The sequence below is a fragment of the Protopterus annectens genome, chromosome 9.part0 (assembly GCF_019279795.1).
Source record: "Protopterus annectens isolate FY-2018-M chromosome 9.part0, PAN1.0, whole genome shotgun sequence".
Taxonomy (NCBI): Eukaryota; Metazoa; Chordata; order Ceratodontiformes; family Protopteridae; genus Protopterus; species Protopterus annectens.
In genome coordinates, this window is record NC_056743.1 from 1,050,213,907 (window position 1) to 1,050,240,495 (window position 26,589).

The 26,589-nt window shown below is 39.1% G+C and overlaps 1 protein-coding gene across 3 annotated transcripts in view; it reads left to right on the forward strand.

The window, feature by feature from the left end:
- The window catches only part of TNS2 (tensin 2), a 1,145,004-nt gene that overhangs the window by 467,041 nt on the left and 651,374 nt on the right, over positions 1-26,589 (forward strand). For all 3 annotated transcript variants that reach the window (XM_044083852.1, XM_044083850.1, XM_044083851.1), the window contains exon 3: positions 8,089-8,126. In XM_044083852.1, the coding sequence (XP_043939787.1) occupies positions 8,089-8,126 (38 nt within the window). The remainder of the gene's footprint in view (positions 1-8,088; positions 8,127-26,589) is intronic.

Here is a 26,589-nt window from a genome sequence, read left to right on the forward strand (position 1 = left end):
ACTTAAGCATACTGTTCAGCCTGTCTCTCTGGTTACCTTTTGTGCTGTATTTGTACAGGACTCAAGTGTGGGGGCCTTACTCACTGGCTAAGTGGAGATACTGGGAAGTGTGATGAGCTTTAGATCAGACAACAGAGTGAACACAACAGGCCAGGCTGCCATAATGTCACCCTAGGGTGGAGGACAAGGACATTTCGCCACACGTAGGAAATGTGACTTATGGTAGTGCTATTGACTTCCCAGCACACTTGTGCAGAATGTTTGCAAGCAGCAAACTTGAGTGTAGCAGTGGAGGACAAACATGCAGCCATACTCACCAAATTTCTTACCTGCCATTCTGTGGGAACTATGGTTTTCTGACTTTACTGATGCCCTAGTGATGGAGACCTCTTGTGAACATCATTGAGTAGACTTGCAGAAGTCCTGCCTCATTCCACTGCATCTGCCCTTAGCTGGCCATTTGTTTGAAGTATACAAATTACTAGTACAGAGAAGCATGCACACACTGCAGCATTTTTGCATTGATTGCATAGTTCACCTAACGCATTACTAAATCTTTTTATGACTAAAGCTTTTACTTAATTGCTACAACTGAAGAAATGTTAGACTTGTTTGTATTTGTACTTGAGAATTTATTAGTTTAGTGGTGTTGTGCTTACATCATAAGAAACATCACTTCAAAAGATCAGCTTTTAATTTAATTGTGTCTGCATTAAAGCCTGCTGGACATGAACATGGGCAGATTGATGCCACTTCCTACCTTTTTTAGACATGTTATGTCAAAGTGCTGCCACATTTTGTTTCCAAAATGTTTTTTTCTTCCTCTTAATCCAACACCAAATGTTGTGCACAAAAAAAGCATACATTTGTTTTATGACTGAATTTGTTTCTTATTGCCTTTTTATAAAATCTTAGTTTTTTGTTCTTGTATTTTGTTTTATCACCCTTATCATGTAGGCAAGGAGTGTAAAATGCATCTTAATCAAATATTAATTTGGGAAAACAGAATGATTCAGTAGGTTAGGTCCTGATTCTCGCTAGAGGAGCAAAAAGTCTTAAACCTAGGTACTCCATGTTTTAAGTGACAATGTGATCAGCATCACACCTCATGTAGACAACATGATTGGAGCTACTTTTCTGAGTTTGAAGAAAATGTTTCACGCTTATCTCTTTAAAAAAAAAAAAAACAAAGTCCATCCACAGGTGAATTTTTTTATTATTACAAATTCAGTTTTCTTCCCTTTAATCTGCCTGTAAAAATGCCACATTCAAGAATAAAATGTGTTTACATAGTAGTTTCTTGGTCTTCTGTCTGCATTTGTCAGGCCCATAATTGCATTTGTTGAGGGTATCAGAACTTGTCAGAGATTCGGGATGCATGGCTAGGCTTAAAAAGGCCTTTGTGGTCGTTAGCCTAGTAAACACCTATAAACCTATGAAAATAACTTGTAATGCAAGGAGCACAACAACTGGACTCCGAATCTGGGAAAAAGATAACTTTGTTAGGCACTTCTCTGATGCAAGAAAGATGCTTCACTTTCTCACTGGATTTAACAGCAGACAGTTCTGGCCAAACAGAGAATAGTGGTAAGAACCTTGCTGTAGAAAGTTCACTGTCGCACACAATTGTGGTTTTCTGGCAAATCATTTAGGACTGAAGTTAGAAAATACTGAGACATTGGCGTTTCAGAATTCATATCCTTCCTAAAATCCATACTAAACAAAGCCTGCTATTCTATCAACTTTCTAAGTTTGTAATATCAATATTTAAAAAGTGTCCCTGTTTTTGGGCCTTTGTCCCCCTATTATTTATGACCTTGTCCAGATTACTGTCTGTAAGAGGTTGAGAGGTATGATCGTGCACAAAAGGTGTGGCAAGGTGAAATGTTTGATAAGTTTTAAAGCCATTCATTCCTTAGGGGAGCTTTTCACTTCTACCTGCTGTCTGCTTGACAGCACTAAGTAGTTCATGGCTTTCAATGCTGTAAAACCATCCATGCGCCTATAGCTTTTTTGAAACTAGTAACCCATGGAGAAGGTAAGGCTTTATGCACTACAAATATTCATGATTGTGTCTCTCGGTTATAATCGACTTATTATAATGTGTTCTTAATGTAGATGTCAAGATTCATAGGATCATAGGAGGTTACTAGGCTATTAACCTTGAAGGCCTTATAAGCCTAGCCAAGAGTTTAGCCCGTGTTTAGACAAGTCAGCACACACAGCCCCTGTCCAGCAGGGACACAGGTGGAATCCCAGGGGTGTATTTTCTGTTTCTCATCCAGTTATCCAGGTTGCACTTAAAAAGGGATAATGAGGTACTCTGCTTGACATGGAGAGGGAGTCAGTTCCACAGATGAGGAAGTCTCTGGGACACAAATCTGTCCCGCCAACAAGTCCTATTGATAACAAAGACCAAGTTGAGGTTGCGCATATTGGTTGCTCGAGTGGAACTTGACTTGCGGATATGGAGCAGTCCCATCAAGGCGGGGTCTGAGATTGCTTTGTATGCCAGACAGAGGTCACCTCTCAGGAGTCTGTATGAAACTGAGTAGAGGGACAGGCCTTTTAGCCTATCTGTGTAGGGTAGATGTTTGACGCCCTGGATTCTCCTGGTGAGGAACCCCTACGTTCTCTCCAGCTGCTGCATGTGCTTTGTGAAGTACATGCCAAAGGGGGCATTGTACTCAATAATTGGCCTTATAAGGGAAGAATAAAGAGATGTTATGACCTGTTTGTCCATGGATGAGATACCCTTACTTATGAGGTGGGCCATGTAGAAAGCTTTCCATACAACGGAAGCAACATGGTGGTCAAAAGTCAGGTTGCTATCAACCTGGGTGCCTAAATCTCTGACTACTGATTGTGTACTTAGGATGTTGTTATTAATGTGATAATATGTGGGGACGTCACTCTCCCCAAAAGGGATGATGCATTTTTTGGCATTCAACTTGAGGCTGTGTTTCTGGCACCAGTCATTTGTTTGGGTGAGACCCTCTTGGAGGACGTCCACATCACTTGGGGAATTGATGACTGCGCCCAGCCTGCAGTCGTCTGCAAACTTGGTTAGTCATAGCCCACTGGTTTTGACCTGCACCTCAGAGAAGTATATCCTGAATAACAGAGGCCGCAAGACCGATCCCTAGGGTATGCCATTCATTACAGGTGTACTGCTTGAGGTGGCTTCCCCTGTTTTGATTAGGTGGGTTCTATCAGTGAGCCATCTTGCTACCCATCTGGTAACATATGGATTGATGCCTAGTTGAGAGAATTTGTTTACTATGCCCAAGTGGGGAATAATGTTGAAGGCTTTGGCCAGGTCAAGGTTAGCGGTGTGCATCATCTTCCCCTCATCCATGGCTTTGGTAACTGTCTCAAAGACGTTGATCAGATTTAACAGACATGACCTCCCCTTGACAAAGCCAGACTGTGTGGGGTCGACTGTTTGGAGGTTGCCAATGTCCCTCGTAATGAGGTCCATGATAATCCGTTCCATGGCCTTGCAGATGGATCTTTAATTTCCTGGATCAGTGGATGCTCCACCTTTGTGTAAAGGGATGACAGTGGCTGTCCTCCACTCAGCTGAGACAAAGCTGATACTCAGGCTTTGGTTGAACAGGGTGCCTAATGGTGCTGCAAATTCATGCCTGAGTTCATGTAGCATGCAGCCTGGGATGTTATCAGGTCCCACAGGGGCTGTATTTTTTGCCTTTAAGAGGGCAGTGATGAGCTGTTCCCTAGAGATAAGGTGTGGGGGCGGGCAGGTGCTGGGGATGTTCTGATTTACAGATGGGGGAGACAGAGGGGAGAAGTTTTTGCTGAATCTGTCAGCCAGTAGATTGGCTATATCTACCACATTTGTGTATGTGGTGTCCTTGACCACCAGTTCTAAACAGATTTGGGTGCTTCCTTTAAGATTGCGGACATATGTGAAGAAGGCCTTATGATTGTCTCTAGTAGATGTGACCGATTTGGACTCAAAGTTGGCTTTAGAGGATTTCACTAGTGCTCTTATTTGCTTGTTCAGGCTAAGGAGAGATTGCTTGCAAATGGGCACCTGCTTCTTCTTGGTCCTGGACAGCAATTTTTTCCTTTTTTTTATATAGTTTATTGCAGATGTCCACCAGATAGGACAAAATCCACCTCCTCAAGGAAGAGTAAACCTATCGGGTATTCCTGATTCCATGCATTTATATAAATGCTCTCATAGTGCTTTGGTGTAGTTTTGGATATTGGTTTCAGTTCCCACAGTGGGGGAGGGGGCTGTGAAGCTGTTTATACCATCCCTCAGGAGGTTGTAATCAGCTTTGGAGAAGTTTTTTTTTTGTGTAACCCTAGCTGGGGGGGGGGGGGGGGGGGGTCAGGGGAGATAGTGACTTTGAAAGTGACTGCTTTATGTTTGGATCTTACCAGGGAGGATGATACCATAGGGGTGCTGCAGTGGTTACTCATGTTGGTTAATACCAAGTCCAATATATTATCACCTCTTCTGGGGGTATCAGCTAGCTGTTCCAAGGCATTTGCATTGATAAAATTGAGGAATCTCTGGACATTTGTGTTCTGGCTTAAGTAGTTTTTCCAGTCTATGGTTGGATAATTAAAGTCACCCAGGATCAGGGTAAAGGGTTGAATCTTGATAGATTTGAAGAGGTCCAGATATGTGAGTCATGTTTGGGGGGCTGAAGCTAGGTATAATTTGAATAGGGGTCTTGTCAAGGGTTAACTGCACCTGGAGTATCTCCTGTGCAGCATACTGTTTGAACAGCCTGGAGGTGTGTGCGCCTTTAATATATATTGAAACACCACCTCCTTTGGCTTTGCTGCCCACATTTGGGGTCTTAATGTATGATAGGATGAGTAACCAGGTAAGGCTGGGGTGCTCTCTGTAGCTTTGAACCAGGTTTTTGTGACTGCACAAATGTCTGCATCTTCCAGATTTAAGAATGCCTGCAATGAGTGCAGTTTCCTGTTTAGACTCCGTGTTTATCAGCATGACCTTTAATTTGCGTTTTGTTGAAATTTTTATGTTGGTAGTATCGACCTCATGACTTTTCCTAAAAAAGACACTATAGGGAGGCAAGGCCTTTGCCTGAAGCCCAAGTGAGACAAATGCAGGCCATCTCTAGCAAAGCATCGTGGTCTGTCGATCATATCTTCCCAGGCTGTCAGGCACTGGATCCCCATGGAATAACACCAGAAACTAAGCTAGTTGTTATTCACTCATTTTCTGTTTGTATTGAGGCATCATTCCGGGTGACGGTAGAATTAACCTCACAAGCTTCACTTTTCTCCACCGTCGAAGGGAATTTCTTCACATAGATATCTCAAAAATTATGAACTGGTTCTAAGAGTCTTACTCATAATAATCTGTTTTTTTTGTTATTTTTCTGGTATTCTTCACATTGTTTGTTGCTTTGTCTTATTCACATTGTTTAGTGAGTAGCAAGAGGGATGGGTCATCAAAAATTAAGAGTGGATAATAATCCAGTTCAGCCTTTGTATAATCTCTTGGTCACAGTTGTCCAACTTCTCACAAGTTTGCAAAGATCTGTGACTTGGAACTACTGTTCTGAGATGAAAAAGGCAACTAACTTTGCTAATCAAGGCTAATATTCAAGTGTTCCTTAAAGAGCTGTGTCACAGATTGCTGCTAATAAAAATCAGAGGAAACAAAACTCGCTGAAAAGATAACCTGATGCTGACAATCAAAAAAATGTAAGACACCGGTGTTCTCACTGTAAACCAGTGAAGAGAGAGAGGATTACAATAAATCATCCTCTTATTGCAGTTCCTTCTTTCCTCCCTATGAAATGTCAACAGGGAGGTGAATCCCTTGACTGAAAACTATCTTGCATCATGTAATTCGTACATCAGGCCATCTTAGAGTTGTAACAAGTTAAAACAGTATCACCAGTTACAGTAATGCTGGATGCTGGAAAGTTAGCACTTCAAAAAGTTCATTGTATTTGGGGCAAAAAGTTTTTTTTTCAGTGTGGATTGCCTTTAAAGTGAGATTCAGTGAAGGCAGACACTAGTTACAGTGCAGTGGCTGCCCTCATAGATTCATTGCTGCTATTGTTAATGTTACAAAGTAACAACTTCAGGGTTACTTTTATGACTTTTAAAACTAATTCTTGAAGTTTGCCACCTGTTTGACTGCATGCCCCTCCCATCTAATGTATTACAAGATTCACACAAGGCTACGCTTCATTTTGTTCGTGAGGCTTTTGTAAGTCGTGCTGGTTAAACTGTGTTCATACTTTCTGAAGCATTTTTGTTCTACAATTGATTTAATTTGTAGTTGTACTCCTCATTCTGAAGTTGCAAGTGTTTTGCAAAAAGTGAAGATTGTATAGCAGTTTTTGATTTTTTTTTTTAGTTTTACCGTTTACTCAGATTTTCTGTATAATTACACCCACAAAATGATGCCATAGTAGGTATTGGTGAATAATTTACATATACCAGCAAGCATTCTGTCAAAAAAAAAAAAAAAAACTTCTTCAGAAGAACAAATTCTTGCTTAAGTTGTAGCACACTACAACATGTGCACATATGCTAATTGCCAATCTAGTGTGTTCCACCTGCAAGATTTAGTTGCTAGCTTGTCTTTATATAATGTAAGAAACTCCTATTGATGCATTTAGCATGGACATGCATTAGCTTATAAATTAACTTTGAATTAGGCATTGTGGGCTCAGTCTTTCATGATGTCATTGCAGGTATTTTCAGCTCCAAGAAAACTTTCAGAGGGGGCATCTTTATCAAAAAAATAATATGCAAATGCAGCACACATTTTACAATAACTATGTCATTTGGTATTGTATATTGTAAGAGGTATATTGTAATGAGTTTGTCATAATTTCAAAGATTTGTTACATACACTTGATTCAGAACATGACTGATACACTTTAATGACTTATACTGTGGTGGTGGTGCTATGGTAGCGTTGTCGCCTCACAGTAAGACGTCCTGTTCGATTCTCAGCTAGAGCGTCTTCTGTGTGGAGACGTGCGTGAATGGGCATACCTTCGTTGAAGGTTGTGCGTCAGGGCCGGCAACTCAGCACATAAAAATCTACTGCCAATCATTAGCGGACCGGAGTTCCACTGTGGCGACCCCTTACCGGGAAAAGCCGAAAGAGACAAACAAACAGGCTGCATATTGATAAAAAACATAGCTTTATTATTGCATCTGATAAAATTAAATAAATAGAATTTTATATTTTTCTAAGCCTTCTAAATCAAATTCCTATAGAAGTATGCAGCCTGTAAGATCTTAAATAGCATGATGCACATAAAAGCCCCAATGATCTGAATGGAAAGCAACCCTATGTGATCATCAGCATCTTCTGTTTATAGACAAAATCTGAATCTGTTGTTCAGCTACAGATGTTAAAAAAGGAAGGTCTACTGTACAAGTAGTAGCTGTCTTCAAAAAACAAATCCCTCTAATGTGCACTGTAATAGTTGTAAAATGTAGGAGTCAATATTACTGAGAAAATGTCAGCATGTAGATGTGACAGCCAACCAACATTTCTTGTTGTATTTGTGTATTTTTATCCTGACAAGTTGCTTATTGAATACCTTCTCGTAAGGTTTTTATTTCACAGTGCATTACTGCTGTGTTGCAATCTTGACAGCAGGGGCATGTGTTTTTTTAAGAACCACTCAGTGCCACCTTCTCCGTGAGAAAACACTAAATTGTCATTTCTTTTTTTGTCACTTTATTGTGTTATAACATGTCCCCAACTCTGACTTTTAAGTAATACCTCCATAATGAATGCTTCACTCACTCTCCTTCTGTTCACCAAAAGAGGATTTTGCCAACTTAGATTTCTGTAGAGTATGAGGGGATATCAGCTGCTTGTGATTCTAGAAGGATATAGGAAATATAATCCAGTTGTGAATATTCAGGTATTCTTAAAGGAGTTTGCGTTTTGGAGGTAGTGGGCATCACTGCACATTTATTATTGAAATTATTAGTTGAATTAGTGGAAAATTATTACTAAAACTGATTAGTTTAGGTAGCTCTCAAATCTCTTTGTTCTGGAGAGTAAACTTTCTATTTTTTTCCTTTTTTGTTTTTCAGTGTGTAAAGCAGTAAGTCATAAAAAATGCGAAGTCAAGGTAAGATTTTGTTCTGATCTGCATGCTTTTCTGGTTTTGATGTCCTGTGCTTCAGAAGTAAGTTTAAGGCAATCTGATGAAGCATCTGTTTGTAGCTGTGAACATGTTTGCCTTGTTTTATACGCATTTTTATTTTTATGTGGTGTTTTAAGTTTGGATTAAATAATTTTTATAACCCACACGGTGAGGCCATTTTCCATATCAGAAGCACTACAGTGTAGTGATTGGAAGTGTTGGACTGCGAAACTAGAGTCCTGTATCTGAATTGTACCAATTTCTACTTGCATGTTGTGTGGTCCTCAGTGAGGCAATTATTTTCCTTGTATTCGTTTTATTAACCCAGTGAGCATCACCCAGATAGCAAATGAATAAATAAGTGCAAAATGCAACTGCTGGGTAGTTCCCATGTTAAACATTTTAAGTGGAACTGCAGTTGTCCTTTTCACTAAATCAGACATCAGTGTTAGGATATTTTTGACACTGATAGGGTTTAAAAATTAGCTAGCTGGTGGAGTATGGAAGATGCAGGCTGAAGTAACAGTGTGTGGCACATGGGTTGTAGCCACTTAGTATGTAAAGGAATACAAGGGTGTAGCTAGGCATTCTCTATGTACTCATCTGAGTGCATTCTTTTCATAGGATCATTCTACAACATTGTGTTTTACTGAGGCCTGAAATGTCTATAACCATCAAAACTAAATTTACAAAGACCAGAAGACATCTGGTAACTGTGTAAGTTAACTTAGCACTCCTCAAACATAAATCTTTTTACAATAAGCTTAATGGGATTACACATCTAAAAACTGAAGTTTTATGGTTTTGGTGGGCAATAGATAAAAATACATACATTTCACTGAATGAATTGGTCCAGCACTTGGAGAGGTATGTCTGTTTTCTAAATATAGGATAGTTGGAATGGAGCCATTTCTGGCTCATGTAGTGCCCATGTCATATCCCTCAACTCACGTAAGAGCAGGAGGAACATGCCTGTAAACCTGGGCACCTTTTTCCATTAGCTTATAGTTGAGAAGGGGAAAAAAGGTTAAAAAAAAAAAAAGTCCATTTCCCAATCTGGCTAGTGTTGCATACCACAAAGCAAGCCAGGTGCCTTTCTACATTGGCTAGTGTTGCATACTACAAAGCAAGCCAGGTGCCTTTCTACATTCCTTGAGTTCTGAAAGGGGGAAAAAGGTGCTTTCCTTTAAACTGTAGCAACTCACTTGCTGCCAATATAACAAATGCCTTGCTACAGTTTAAATACCACAAACACAGTGCTCAATGTGCTTCATCCCTACCACTAATGCAGTATCAGCGTAGATTGTATCCCCTGACATATTGTACCCTGGGCAGCTGCCTCCTCCCCCTTCTCCCCACACTGGTGGAGATTAGCACCAAGAGGCTGTGAGTACAAAATGGAAATTTCTGGCTTTGGTGCTGGTACTGTTTCAGCCTTGTAACTATAGTAGGATAGCTCCCCCACCATTAGCAGTTATCTGCCAGTGTTATACTGTCTGCTGTGGAGTTGCAGCAGGTTGGAGTATGCCTTTCCTTCCTGGGGTAAGCAGGGTCAAATATGAATGCTTCTAGGGCAGGGGCACAGACCTAAGTGGCACCACACTGTCATTCATGCCATAATTCCTAAGGGTGGATTTATAATAAAACAAAAAGCTGCTAAGGGATTTTTGCCATACTATGGGATTTTAAGAGAGGGAGAAAAAAAAAAACTTCAACTGTCACTCCAGTTGAGCAAGAAGTTTGTTTGGAGATATGTCAACAAACTTTGCACAAGAGAACTAAGTAGAATGTTTTGCTGAGTCCAATAGTGAAATACCTACTGCTGCTGTGGTATCTGGCAGAATGTAGATGAAGAAACTCTCACAAGAGCAGCTAACACCACTAGAATCCATCAGAATCGCAGGGGATGAGCAATACTGATGCCCAGTTGTCAAAACGTAGCCATTCTTCTTCACCTGTTGGGGTCATAGGCCTCCCGAATGCAGTTCTTTGCAGGCTGCAGACAGGTTGCACATGGCTTTCTTGTCAGTTATCATAACCATTTAGTAAACATTTTTGATGGTGTCCATGTTACTTCCTGTTTAATGGATCCCTGTAATACAGTGCACCCAAGATCTTCAGACTACATTCCAAAAATCAGTCAATCAGTACAAATAAATTAAGATGAAGACTGCCTTAATTCATTCCCTTCAATAGAACTCTGGAAGTTTGCACTCCTAACTTCCAATGGGTGGAGCCTAAGCCTTTTGACAGAATCAAATCATATCCTCACATTTCAAACAAATGGTCATATCTCTGGAACCACACAGCTGCTACTAAAAAAGTGTAAATGACAAACTATTTTTATAGTGGTTGTATTCTTTAGCTTCTAGGTTTTAAAACTGGATTCTGTAAGTAACAATAAATGTAACTACTAAATTTGTAATATTTTGTAAACAACTTAAAATACCTCGGTAACCACTCAAGTTACACATGTACTGTTAGTAGCACTTTGTTCTTCGACCTGAGACCTTTCATATTGGGCTAAGCAGTTCTGTCTGTGCTACTTGGTTGTCAAGATAGTTAGAAAAATATGAAATTTATGACAATATGAGTAAATATATGAACAGTTACTATCTCTTTACCTGCACTAGACGGTCAAATATCAACACTGTTTGCCATTGTGTAAGCTTTAAAAGTGCAATCTTTGAATACTTTATATGTAGCATGATTTTGAAATTATTAATGCAAATATGAAAAAGCAATTTTGTAGGCTGTACACCTGCTGTAATGAGTTAAATGTTTAGCTTTGTTTGTAAACATACAGCTACCACCTTTCCTTTGGTAATTCTGGTACACAAGTAGGTCAGTATAATTGGTCCATTTCTTGCAGTGTTTTTTCTACTGGATCATGGGACCATTGCTTAAAGGTATGTGCTAATGTCTGCAAACATAAACTCAGTTTAATGTTCTTCCTCAAGTACCCTGGTTCTCTGATTGATACTTGCTGGAATCCTACTTACAAATGTAAACTGTCACAGTTTTTAATGTCATGCCAGTTGATGCTGTGCTTTGACTGATATCAGTGGAAGCTGTGTTATTCAGAATTAACATTTTATTATAGGCAGACATGAGACATAATGCTGCTATGTTTTGCTTTACCCTGTTGCATCCTATCCCTGCTAACTATTGCTCCCCACTCCTTTTCCTAATGACACACGCTTTCTCCTGGCCTTCTATCTTCTTCTCCTCCTCACATGTTTAATCTCCTCAGTGGGCTGTCATTTGCAGAGAATGTCTCCTGTTCCTGTACCTGCCTATGGCTCCAGATATTGTCTATGTATCTGCTGTATCCCCCAGCTCATTACTGCCTACCAAACTACCCTTCTGTTTGGAGGTCAGTTTCTTAACAAACTGCTGCTGTCCTGTAATGCTCCAATCGCTTCCTTCTGTTGGATAGCCTGACCAAAAAAGGATAGACTGGAACTCCCTTTTGCCAGTCCAACAAAGATTATTTACTAAAATAATGTTGCGTGCATATAACTGAATGGAATATATTGCCAGTTTCTCATTTCATGTTTCCCGTGTTCCTATCTGTTATAGGGCAAGAAAGTTTCTTTTTTAATTACTTTGCCTTCCCATACTTGTTCTCATATTCCTTTCTTGCCAAAATCAGAAACCAGTGGTTGTTACTGTGAATACCTAAATTACTTTACTTTCACCTCAAGTGGTAATATTAGTACATGACCCATGATTAGAGGAGTTAGATCTACAGTTCTTCCTAGACGTAGATAGCTATTTCTCTGAAACCTTCCCCTTAATCTTTTGTGTGGTGTGCATTGTGTTGTGGGTCATCAGTCACACTTGCTATTGACCTAGAGTCATTTTGCATTAGTTCTATGAACCTTAACCTGATGGTCCTTCCCTGACTATCAAACCCTACTTCCTGTCTCTCTGAGACCCTTTCTAATGTTCCATAAAGAGCTACTGTACTTTCACAAAATCACTGATAAACCAGTTTCTCTCCTGTGTGTGTGTGTGTGTGTGTGTGTGTGTGTGTGTGTGTGTGTGTGTGTATAGATATATGTATATGTGTGTATATATATATATATATATTTTATATATATGTGTGTGTATGTATGTATGTATGTATATATATATATATATATATATATATATATATATACATACACACATATTTCAAACAGTAAAGGAGGGCTGCACACTTTCCTACACAGTGGTTCATACCGTCTTATAAGACCTCTCAACCAATTGGGGACAAATTTCAAAAGAATCAGGGACAAGTAAAGAAAAAATCAGGGACAATCAGGAACACTTTTAAAATATTAGTGCTATTAACTTGAAACATTGACAGAATCAGATCATATGAATTAATACACATTTTCTGAACTAAAAGAAGTTTATAGCTCTTAATTATTGTCATTATTCATTAAGAGTAATTCACCACTTTACCTTCAAAAGTCACTAGTTTTAGGAGGGATTAAGAGGGACAGAGTTAAAATTTGAGTCAAAATCAGGGATGTCCCTGAAAATCGGGGACAGTTGAGAGGTATAGGATGATACTAGGCTACTGGCCCGGAGGCCCTTATAAGCGTAGCCAAGAATTTTGCCCATGTTCCCTCAAAGTCAGCACCTGTTTCCCCTGTCCAGCAGGGACACAGGTGGGATCCCAGTGGTGTATTTTCTGTTTCCCATCCAGTAGTCCAGGTTCCTCTTAAAGAGGGCTAGAGAGGTGCTCTGCTTGACATGGAGAGGGAGTCTATTCCACAGATGGGGGAGTCTTTGGGACACAAATCTATCCCGTCAACAAGTTTTATTAATGTCACAGACCAGGTTAAGGCCTTGCATGCGGGTTCCTTGAGTGGAATTCGTCTTGCAGATATGCAGCTACTCCATCAAGGCTGGGTCTGAGATGGCCTTGTATGCCAGACACAGGTCACCTCTGAGCAGTCTATATGAGACTGACTAGAGGGACAGGGCTTTTAGCCCATCTGTATAGGATAGGTGTTTGAGATCCTGGAGTTTTCTGGTCTAGAACCTCTGTGGTCTCTCCAACTGCTGCATGTGCTTGGCAAGGCACATGCTGAAGGGGCATTGTACTCGATAATGGGTCTGATGAGGGATGAGTACAGAGATGTTATGATCATCTATGACCATCTAGTAACTAAGACACAAGACAGACCATTGCCACTGGAATATTATTACCTAAGCTAGACTGTTCCTTACTCCTCATAGCACTTTAGTCTCTCAAGAACCAAGATGTACCCAAAGAGAAAAAAAATGAGATTCATCCACTTAAGCCCTCAGTATGAACATTATTGTCAAAATATTGCCAAGTCAAACTCACTTTCACTTGGAAGAGCAAATTTTTTGCTTGGCCAATTAATTTATAAGCCAATAAAGGAAAGTTATTCTCATTCTCGGAAGACTGTTTTCCACTGCAGAAATTATGTGTATGAACTGAGAAGTACAGATGACAGCTTGCTAGTCAAATTCACTTAAACTTTGGCTATGACAAAAAAAAATTAATAAAACTTGAAACTCACTTTTTGAAAAACAATCCTTCAAGAAACTAGAACTTCTCTAAATCATATAAAAACCAGATAACCTCAGCCAAATATGATAAATTCACTTACAACTGCAGGTATGTTTCGCAGTCATTCCATGACCAACACTACTACTATGTTTTATTCTGCAAGTAATGTTCTACTTCTGTAGGCAATGTACTTGTATTATCCTGGTCATGGAAAGCAATTCTTCCTTTATATAGGTAATATGTATTTATTAGTTAATCATTCTGGTTATGGCAATAAATGTTTTCTTTCTCTTAAATGAAATTTGTTCTCTCTACTACTCCTCTTCCGGTGACTATCATCTAATCTATGGCTTCTCCTCATGTCACTCCGCACTTTCCTACACACACAATCCCCCTCTTTCTGTACGTCGCACTTCATTATTCCTTTGCTCTCCTAAAAGTCTACTATCACGCTAACTGCCCATTTCTTACCAAAGAACTCTCCCATTTGTTTGCTTTATTATTATTGTTACAATACACCATTAATTGTTCTCAGTTATAACAAACCCAAAACATGTCAGTCCCCACTTTCAATCCTGTCCACAAATGGTACCAACTGATGAAAACTTAAGGTTTGGTAGCCACATCTCCCTCACCATCAAAAAAGTCCACTCCAAACTAGGCACCCTGTATAGAATCAAACCTCTTTAAATCTGAAGTCATCCTTAGGAAACAAATTGCTATACTCTTTTGGTTTGCCTCGTGTAATTTGTTGAATAAACTTGATGTTTACAAAAAAGAAAACCAACAAGCATCCAGTATAGGACTGTAGCAAGTGTGCCCTGTACAAGCTCTTTCAAAAATGCTTTTTGTAAATATCCACGTGTTGGGGACACTGCTCAAGATCAGATACTCCTCCTTTTCCCCAAAAATCGTAATCTTCCTTTCTTAATCTTTCTTTTACATATCTTCCATTTCCGGGCTTTAGCTGTCACTCCAGTTGAGCAAAAAAATTATTTTTTATTGTCTGTCAACCAAAGTTGCCCTGAAGGAGGCCAACTTTTCTATCGAATCACTAGTTTGTTTGTTACACGTGCCCCTGTTTAATTTCGCTTTTATTCTGCCTGTTGCACAGTAATTTAACATTTTGCTTTATTTTGTCATCTCTTCTAATAACCTTTTCTACTTTCTAATAAATTTGCCTGAAAAATATTACTTTCTTGTACCCATTCCAAATCTATTTCCAGCAGCAATCCATCCCTTCTCCTCCGTCCTTCTCCCGAAGCTGTTATCATCTCACCATTCCTGTCACCATCGGTCTTGTTCCCGTAATCATACCTTCCTAGCCTCTCTTTATTTAACAGTTGAGCCACTCCCTTATATTTTTCTTCATTGCACTATTACCAGCAGATTCATTTCTTTTTCCCAAAATGGTCCTCTTAACTGAGATCAACATTTCAAGTTGAGCCTCACTAGAGAATTATGTATTCATTATGTCTACATTCAACACCTGGAGTTATGTTGCCCTAAATTCTTTGCCACTGCTGTTATGATTTGGTGATACCTGCCACAAATGTGTTAAATATTATTGGCTGTGGAACTGAACTTTGAGATAACCCACTTGTCACCTCCCTTTCCTGTGACATCACCGTCTAACCCCAGTGTTTGATCCACCTTAATGTGGGTAATGTTTATCCATGATTTGTTTCCATTAACCTCTGTGGAACTTCATTAGTGGCCTTCCTAAAGTCTGTGAAAGTCATGTGGTCTTTTTTTATCAGGTTCAACTGACAAGATGTCACACGTCTGGCTAAGATGAAGTGTGGTACTTGTGCTTACTCATTGTGCATTTCCTGACAGAACTGTTACCGACCTACTTTTAAGACTTTCTTGTGTCATATTTCCCCGCAGTGATGTATAACTTACTTGTCTGCAGTTTCTTGCATCTTCCTTTGAATCTCCCTCATGGAAAGAAATGAAAGATCCCTTGTAGCAGTCCAATGGAACTTCTCAAGTCCACATGGACAGGTTATACAGTCTGGTTAGTGAAGTACCTAGTATTGTTAATGACTCCTAAAGACTCAGTGGTAGCGTATCTTGTCCCTATGCCTAATTCCGTGTTAGTGCTGCCAGTTTGTTTCCTCACCTTCCCTCCTTATTCTCCTAGTCATCAGTAAGACAGCCCAAACTGCAAGGCCACCGCATCTTGTGAATGAAATAGAAAATGCTCACACCAAAGGATCATGTATTGACGAAGTCAGGTCGCCAATACCACCGATGAACTTGTGTATTTAATAATGTATATAGGTTCATAGGTTCATAGGTTAGTACTAGGCTAACTGCCCTTGCGAGCCGTTTTAAGCCTAGCCAATTATCCCTTGTGAGACTCAAACCCTTCACCTTGTGTTTGTAAGGCAAACACCTTAACCATTAGGCCACATACTTAAATTGGTCTGACTTTATGTTAGCAAATTTGGGGGCAGAAGTCATAAAGCTATCTCTAAGTCATATAAATTAATAAGTATATCCCTTGCTTCATTCTATTACCAATTTTTTTTCAGTACATGATCTTTTGGTGTAAATGTTTTCTCTTTGGTTCACTGTGTTTTGTGCCCACATACAAGCCATATGTTTTCGTGGGCCACTTTATCTGTTCTGGGTACAAACTGTTAGAAGCTGCAGTCGGCACTGATGAAGGATTGCAGGTCAGCTGCAAGCCCTGTACTGGGGCTCATTTAAGCAGGTATAGCTGATAATGCAGATGATTAAATTAATGTGGTTATTGTATTTGTGTGTTAGTAACTATAGGAAGGAGCTTTTTATAAGGTCAGGTGGAGGGAGGGTTCCAGTATCATGACAGCACAGGGTACCAGTTGACCTACCTACATATGCAAGGTCCTTCTCTTCCTACTATCTTTGCACTGTATTTAAAGTAAAAAGCTATATATTTTTTATGTTTACTCAAGTCCTCTGTCCTCTTTCCATTGTCTTTTAGTACTTTCAAAAATGTTTCCGTCACATGTCTAAAAACAGCTTTGTCCCTTCATAACTCCCCCAGCAAGTTTCATTCCTGTTTTGTCTCTAGCCATATTTACCACCCTCGTCTTATTTCTACATGCATGCATTTTTATCATAGTATCCTAGGGTCATAGGAAGTTATTGGGCAAAAGGCTGTAGAGCCTTTTTAAGCCTAGCCATTCATGCTCCAGTTTTCACAGTTGTCAGTGCTCAAGGACTAGAGCCCCTTTGGTTATATGCCTGTGGCTTAGGTCCTACACAAGCTGCCCTTGTCCATAAGGGACACAGGTAACAAGCCAGAGGAAGAATTTGTGATTTCCCTTCCATTGGTCCAAATTGTTTTCGAATAGGCTTAGGGGAGAGCTGTGCTTCACATGAATGGGGCATGTGTTCGAGAGAAGGGGTGATCTCTGAGAAACATGCATGTGCCTGTTTTCTTCTTTGTCCTTTACTTTGTTTGCAAATGCCTACCTCTTAAACTGGCTGTCTGTCATTACCTTACTGCTTATCATTTGGTGGACTCTTACTTTTCCCTGTTCGTCACACATGTATTCCTTTCCACATCTCTTTTGTTTTGCTGTAATGTCAAACTTCCTGTACTAAACTTATTACATGCCATTTGTTCAAGTTGTCTTTAACCCTGTCAGTGAGTTATGCAGGCATTAGCCATACATCATGTACCATATCTTTGTGGTGGCAAAGGGGCATTTTGTATACATCTTGGATAGTGAGGTTGTTTTGTCTGAGTTGTAGCTGATAGAATTCTGTCAGTATATAACTCATTGTCCAGCCCTTCACAGAGAACGACAGTTAAGAACTTGTTCTAACTTTTGTACTGTTCTACCTCTTCAGTAAGTCTTGAGAAGCCAAGCATATCCTTTACTTACACCAACATAGGTTTATCACCAGATATTAAAAAGGTAGCATTCACGCACACACACACACACACACACACACACACACACACACACACACACACACACACACACACACACACACACACACACACACACCATTTCATGACTGTAAAACATTAAAGTACTAAGGACATGCCTTTACACAGAGGCCAGTTGCCAGTATTTATGTGTAGTTACTTACAGACTTGTTAATTTGATTATATACTAGGTTAGTTCTTTATTCTCACCAAGATGGTGGGAAGACTGAGGTAATTAAAAAAGTTTATTCTATGTGACTGTTGCCATGCACATATTTTAAAGTTGTTCACTTTACTTCATTTTCTCTTGTAACTAGTGTTGGATGAAAAAGTAAAGTAGTCCATTTACGTGTAAATTAATTCATCCATTAATTGATTAATGGGTCAGTCCAGCCACATGGTTACTATTTTCCATTTGTGTTCTTTCCATTGATTCTCTTTTAGCTACTAGCATAAGCCCCAAAACTGGTACCACATTTGTCATTAATGTTTCCACTATCTCTCTTTATATTATTAAGCTCCCATCTGACTACCCTCCAAATTATCATCCTTACTTACTGAGATTACATGGTAATCTACAGGATTGCTATACAGCCCACAGAAATAAAATCAAAACTGGAGTATGATTTATCTGCAGCTAATTGTCTGACCTCTGGGAAAACTCATCATTAAGTCCATAAAAATACAAAAGTCATGCTTTTTGATACTTCTCAAGAACTATCCCAAGTACTTTCTGACCGGATCGATTGCAATCAAAAGCCCTTTGAAACAACTTAAGACATTTCGGTACATAGGCCTAAGGTTAGATCACACAGTTACCCTCCAGTATCACATTGAGTAAGCACAGATCGAAGATTATTGGCTCCTGTTCTGATCTTGGAAGATATTTTGCTTCCCTTTCACCAGCAGTCATGGTAGCTATTATTAAAGGTATTCTGCAACTTGAACTGCAGTACGTATTTCTAATTATTGCCACAGCTTTCAAAAAAATTCCTGCAGAAGAGCTTGAAAAAACAGAATTTGTCAGTTTATCACTCTCCTTAAAATGAATGTAATTGTTCAGGTCTTAAAAAGGCTAAATGACTCTCTATCCAGCAAGGAGCAGACCTTCTTTTGCTATCCCTCATTTTCAAATTATTGCATTTAAATGTACTCTTATTTCTAAGAGGAAAACTCAGTATTGGGAAAAGAACATGTATTGTACTACAACAACCAGGTAACATTCCTTTGTGATAATTCCTCTAACCAGATGCCACTTCAGCAACCAAACATTTTCAGGTCTTGGAACCAAAGTTTGGGAATCATTTCCTATCTGTCAGAAGTGTGACCTTCTACCCACAATTCAAATCTAACTTCAACACCCACCTGCAGAAAACAGTAAGTGTGTATGTCCTTCATAAAGCAGGCACATTTTTGAACACTTTATCAATGTACTGATAACTCATTTGTCAATACTTAGCCTATTAAGATTATACATCTTTATCTGAGTATAACTAGAAATTACTGTACGCATTTCAGTTCTTTTCTGTGTACAGCCCTTGTATCTGTCAAACTTGTTAACCCATCTCTTTCCCCTAGCTCTAACACATTCTAGGAATTTCCCCTAAGAACTCTTTCTTGTCTTTGCTCCATAAAGTGAGAGTATGTACTTATGTTTCACATTCTATGACCTAGCTCTCCCCTTAGTCTAAAATTTGCTGAAATTCTACCTATTACCTCCTTTCTTTTTCTCTGATTTATTAAATCCACATACCTTTATGTGCATAAACTTCTGTATTCTGATGCCGTCAGCCCTTCAGTAAGGCATACCTGTTTTTTATTGTCATGTCTTCTACCACTGTTCTTTGTTTTAGATCGTTTGTATTAACTGTTGTAATTTATTTGTAATGATTTTGTCTGTCTTGCATGCTTTTCAATCATTACTACAGTACTACACTTGATTGCAATTTATTTATTTATTTGTTGACATTTGTTAACTGGGTTGGTCCAACAGGACCTGTGGCCTGTTTTCAGTGGAGACCCGAGGAGAAAAGCTCCAGTTACAAACATTTTACAGTATATAAAAAATTCACATTGAAAGATATTAAAGAAATTTGAAATAGAACAGGTCAGAAAAAGTAGGAAGCATGGACATAGCAATATACAAGTAGCAATTTTACAAAGATAAAAATATAAATCTACATATGCATTTAAATCCTTCAGTTTTGTAGATTGGGTATCTTAATTATTGTTATATTATTATTATATTAAAACAATTGTTTTTTTTCTTCCAGTATGAGCCTGAATTGGGCTTTAATTGATCTGTATTCTGCCCTGGTCAGCAAATTTAAATAAATAATTATATACCGGGATGAGAAAATGCTTTCCTGATATGTTGTTGATTTGATATTAATGACCTCTATAGCCTCCTGACTCTCTCACACACAAAATGTTGAGGTCCTGTAGGGCATTAACAGTGGTGTACAAGCAATTGGTGATATACATAATTACAAGAGGTGTTTGCTGTTGCCCGGGGTGCTGAATGGTACACTGCCTTTGTACTTTGTATCCGTGTACAAGAATATCCTTTTTTATGCAAGATGTACTGATGTGCTGTTGCCTGCCTCCACCAGGTGGCAGTATATGAGTGGAAAGCCTGTCACAAGTGTCCTGGAAGTGTGCAACATTTCTGAAATTCTCAGTCACAGCATCTTAATGAGTTGACCCACAAGTGAGCTTGATGCAGTCCAAAACAGGGCTTCAGACAGAACTGGTAGCACTACTATTGTACTAGCATGATAATAATGTTCACATTGACAGTTTCTTTTCCGTTCACTAATTGGTGTTGTCTTCAGTGGGACTTGTGTGGAAATGGAGCACTGCTTTTTTCTGGTGTTGTCCAGCCTGACACAGTTTCAAACCTGTAACTTATTAAACGTTACCATTTTGCTTTCCTTTGCATGTTAGTGTGGTGCTTGCCAACAATTAGCATTGTGTTTTGAGTGACTCTTCACTTCACCATGCCATTTCTGTAGGTCTTCATAGGCTGTTTGTAAAAGCTTAGAGGCAGAGGAACAAACTGAAACCTGGAAAAGGCAAGAGTTTTGAAGAAATTACAGTTCTACTCAAATCTCTGTTGTACAACCTGTAGTCTCCTTGTTGTTACAACTTTATGTGCTGTCACCCAACACTGGAGCTTGATAATTAACTGTGATGCTTCTACAGGATTGCCATGTCAGGCTGCTGTTTTACCTCCTTGTTTGGAGCTTTAAATTGTGAGATACAACAGTAATGGTTTTGATATATGTACATACCTCTCAAGATCTCAGTATTAAAATTATAACACTGGCATTTAAAAAAATCATAGCAGAGGGTCTGAAAGATTATCACATTCTGACATTTAAAAATAGAATACCTTCACACAGCAGACCACACACCATAATAAAACTTTGTATAGGTTTAGTTTAGTTATGTAGTAATGTGTTCTGTTTTAAGCACTCTTAGAAATATCTAACTTACTGAATTAATAAATCTGTGAGGAGCAAGGCAAAATCTAAAACAAAAAATCATAGCGCTATGGCTAAATCATAGCAATCGAGAGGCATGCATACATGTATCTGCACATTTATTTATGAATCTTGCAATCCAATTTTCTTACACTGTAGGTCTGTATATGTCAGGGTATCTAACAATCATGACATTGTATTTCTCTTATGGAATTAAGTTTCTCACAGTGCTTATTATTAACGTAGCACTCACATTGTGTCATTATTTGCCTGGCAAACAATATGTCATATTAATTCATAAAGCTTGCTTATCGGTAAGTTTCATGAATTTCATTGTTACTCTGTTTGTTGATCTAATGCAGTTTCTGCAGAATTCACATGCTTCTGAAGATATATCTGTTACACTTGTCCATAGGATGGATGTTCCAGCTTAACTCTGCTGAACTGATTTAAGATAACGGTCTTCCATTTTGATGGAGACCCAGTGTCTACTGGGTCTATATCACGTTGTCGAACTCTTAATAGTTTGATTGAACTTTTAAAAGTTTAAATGTTTCAACGGAGATCTCCGTACAGTGCGGAATGGGAAGATTTCCCTTTTCTGCACTGTAGTGCGATCTCGGAGTCTGTATATTTAAAGAGCAGGGGGTGTGGGGAGTGCAAGGGGGTTTGCCCCCCTGCTTAAACCATTCAGGTAATTTTTTTCTTTGGTTTATTTTTTTTATTACATTTTCGAAATTTTAAAAGTTCGATCATATGGTGTCGACCATATGATGTTCGAACTTTTAAAAGTTTGATTATGTAATACAGACACTGTCTACCTTGGTGCAGATATAGGACACCGTGGATACTGAACTTTCTATGTAGTACCATGTTTGAGAGCATTTAAATCTCCCCCATTAGAGGTAGGATGTGCACTGATATTTTGCCCATCTTCCCATCTCCAAAACAATGAGAGGTGTAGCAAATGGTAGCTTGTGGCTTCTCTCTGCAGGTGTTTTTTGCTGAAATGGTTTTTTTTTTTGGCCCTTACCAGTCTGTGTAACACTCCCAATGTTCCTTTTCCCCATCATTGTTCCTTTCCCACCTGACATTAATGCATCGTGTCGTCTCATGGGATTTTCCACATTCTTTTGACTGATTTTTAGTAATCCTAGAGTTAGAGAGCTGTGGTGAGAGTCTGTTGCTAGCTAGTATTGCGCATGCTGATTTGCATTTTCCTGATGTGTTCTAAGCTTCCACAAAGTAGTCCTGTGACTTCACATGCGTGACATGCACTGTTGGCCCCATTGTTGCAGCTTGACATTACTAATTTAATTCTGTGAGTACGCTGTCAACACATTAGCCAGAAATACATGCACGCCTTTAAAATAGGCTCTTGGTCTCCATTGGATGATGATGATGATGCTGCAGTGAAGAACCCCACTCCCTCCCCCACCAGGCTAGTTGAGCCATCTTTAGTTACTCAGTATCACCTCTGCCATTTAACTTATTCACTGTTAGGAGCACCAGTTTGGGACAGGTCACCTTCATAGTGGTCAGGCCTCTGGCCCATAACAACAGAAGTACCAGTCTCTATCGAGAGGTTAAATGCCACATCTCACCCACTCAAGGAGAGCTGTCACTGAACACTTCATTCTGCCTTTTCTTTTTTCTTCCTCTAGCATTGTACAGCCATTCTGAAATTCATTTTGTAGTGTCAGTTGTAGTATGCTTTAGATGAAATGAGACATTCCTTTTGGGTAATATCATGACTCGCAGTCATTACTGTGTAACTAGTGACTTCGTAACAACTTCATTCTTACATATGTTCCCTTGATTTGTTTGAAAACGTGCATTAATGACATTGTTTTTAAAATGTAACAACCAGTCCTAAAACACTTTTGAAGAAATACAGAACTAGATGTGACATGTAAAAGCCAACAAAAGCTAACAGTTCACCTTTGACTTATTGAATGATATAAGCCTTAAATTTTCCTGGATGTTTAAATGCCATTTTAGTGCTGATGTCAAGCAGCAGGTAGCCTCCTGAGCCCTTCTCATACTTACCATACAGATATTGTACGCAGCTGTAAAAACAGAACCTTTCTGCTGCCCACAGACACTTAGGGCAGTAAGCTATGCAGGTTATCATCTCCTGTGGATGGCTTGTCCATCCATCATTGTTTGTTGTGCAAGCCCCGCATCCAGATTAATGGCCAGGTCAGTTGGAGCACATCTGGTACAGATGTGCACCAGAAGAGGACGTCATTTGCCTTGTATTTCACTTCATGTGCTTCATCAAATTTTAAGACTTCCAACAGCCCAACATAAGCATCTTATTTTCCAGACTGAAGTTAGATTTTGGTAGCACCAAACATCTGAAATTCCCCTCCTCATGCTGAAGGCCAGCTTCTAACTTTATATGGCTTGTTGGAATTTTTGTCCAGGATTTGTAGCCTGTCATAGAACTGTGGGTGTTGCTTGTGACCCAGAATACTTAACACTGACCTTGCATATCTCTTACATTTCTCATGCTTGTTTTTAGCTGCGATGCTGTTTTTTAACTACATCGTGACTGAGTAATACAATTATGTTTCCATGAATACAAATGGTAACTGCTCTTATCTAAAAAAAAAAAAAAGTGTGTGTGTGTGTGTCTGTGCTTGGATCTATACATATCTATATGTGCATATGTGTAAGGGCCAACCACTGCCCTGCAAAAATGTCAAGAATTATTTTCTATTTCTTGACAGCATTTTCCTCCATGAATTATGTTCACAGACCTAATTCAGTTAAGCACGTTATTTATGCAAAAGGAATGTATCGTGCCTGTTCAAATGCAATGTTTTTCTACTATTACCTGTTTTTGACGGATTTTGATTTGTAGGGCTATAATACAGTCATATGTGCTGTATTATCTTATATGTTGCTGTATTTGTTCTCTAGAATTTCATCATTTCATTGATGTGTTAGAGTTTTGAGCTGTTTGTGAGGCTTTTTTGTGTTGTTTTTTTTTATTAATCAGAGTTCTTGATTAGTTTCCAAACAGAAGTTTAGTTCTGATATTATTGACTTGATCTACAGTGATGCATCATGTGTATTTTGTTATATTCTGTTTAGTTTACTTTTGCAAATGTTATATTGTAGAATTATGTATTTTGTGATCTTGTTTTGAACTTGGATTTTAGTTTTTAGCTGCTAGTGGCACTTAACCTAAGCATTGTAACTCATTTGTAATGTATGGCAGAATATTGCCATTAGTGGAGATTTGCATTTGTAATGTACTTGTACTGTTCTGCCTGTGTTGTACAGCTTATAGATTCATAGGTAGGTACTAGGCTATTGGCCCTGGGGCCTATACAAGCCTAGCCAAAAAGGTATCCTGGCTTTCGCCACCCAAGAAAATTATTTTCCTGTGCCCCTGTCAAGCAGAACCACAGAAATGATCCCCAGGGTGAATTTCCTATTACCCATCCAGTCATCAAGATTTTTTCTTGAAGAGTGCTAATGAGGAGCTCTGTTTGACATAGATAGGTAGTCTGTTCCAGAGTATGGGAAGTCTCTGGGACAGGAATCTATCCCTCCAGCATGTTCTGTTTATTGTGGTGACAAGGTTTAGGTCCCTAGAGCGTGTAGCTCAGAGGGATTGGGATTTCTTTAAGTGGAGCATGTCCAACACCTCTGGGTTTGACATAGCTTTGTATGTTAGGCAGAGATCGCCTCTGAGTAGGCGATATGCGACAGAGTAAACCTGGAGTTTTTGAGTCGGTCTGCATAAGGCATCTGTTTGAGGCCAGTAATCCTCTTTGTGAGGTATTTTTGTGGCCTTTCCAGTTGTTGTAGATGTCTTGTGAGGTACATAACAAAAGGGGCGTTGTACTCTATAATGGGTCTAATGAGTGATGTGTAGAGGGGGACAATGACCTCTTTTTTTCTGGGTGAGAAACCTTGCATAGATAATGTAACAGGGATACAAAGTCATTATGAAACACAGATGTAGAATCCCCAATCTTCATACGGGGATACAAGTCCGCACTGCAGGGCTTTCCAGCTGGCTGTTAGAACTTTGCAAGGTTTGAATGCCACTTAACTTGACATGTGCAAGTAGGCTGTACTAGCTAATAGTCATGTACCCTGTTTGCAATGGTTATCAGATTGCAAGTGGAAATAACAGACTTGATTTTCAGAGGCATGTTCTCAATCCAGTCACATAGAGGAGGAATGCATCTCATGACAGAAACACATATCCAGTCCTTTACTTTAGGAATGTATTTGCATCATGAGCTGTCTCTGCTGCAACCATCATCAAATGGAGCAATACATAGGATGTTGCTCATTTCTTTCAAGAAAACCGCAGCCTTTACTGGTAGTGCATACTATGTCATACCTTGACTTTACCTGATATAGTTTGCCATCCAAAGCACATGGACTCCAATTGTAAAAGTACCAAAAATGCTGCTACTGGCTTTAGTACTGACTCTGTCTTTGGTGCAAGGTACAGATAGGGCTGTAATTGTCTGACAGTGTCCCATTCCCACTCCATTTTTGCTGGAAAAAATGCACTTTAAGGAACCAGGGCAAGACGACATAAAACTATCCATACATACATACATAGGATAGGAGGAGGGATTACACATACCAACCACCAGAAAAAAGTATCAAAAGAACAAGAGAACAGTGTGAAGGCACTAATACTGTGAATGCAGGAAAGAGCTCATAAGATGAGTGCAGAACTTCCTTATTTATGCCATTACGTTCCTCATGTATGGATAAACAAGCAGACTGGATCTGTGGACCATGTGAGGAAGCCTCAACTAGCATTCCATGAAAGACTACTGCAACTGAAACTTCATATAACTGTAGACTGAATCCCAGTGTGTATTATATAGTAAAGGAGACTTCAGAGGACCAGTTTGCTCACAGATTTCATCAACTGACTGTCTAGTGGCCACCCGTAAGTGTAAATGCCTTCTTCTGGGAACGTCATTTTCTATAACTCATAAACACATTCAACCTATTTTAAGTTCATTCAAGACAGAAACACTCCTCAGACTGAATGGCAACTTGTTCTGAGATATGAATCTAAAACTTCCATGATAGCACTTCACAGGGCAGACTTAAAAATAGCTTCTTATAATTAAATTTAAACAAGGGAGGAAGTTTCTTTTTTTCTAAATTAACCAGTCTTGAAGTTTTAGGCTCAACTTCTTTTTGTGAACAAGAGATCCATACTGCCAGGCAGCAGCAACAGCAGCATTCATAACCACTCCCTTACTGTACTACCCTTTGTTAATTTCAGAGAGCAAAATATCTGTTTCTTCTGGAATTAACTGGTTTGAGTTTTCTTGTCATATTTTGAAGGGCCACAAAGACCAGACTGTGCAGTAGGTTTAAAGTGGTCTCTCGTAGGTGTATCATCATCCCAGGTAATTATAGGTTTATCAGATAGGCCATCATCCTCCTTAAAGTTATGAAGAATAGTGGTAATTTTGGTAGAAGTTATAGAAAAAGATA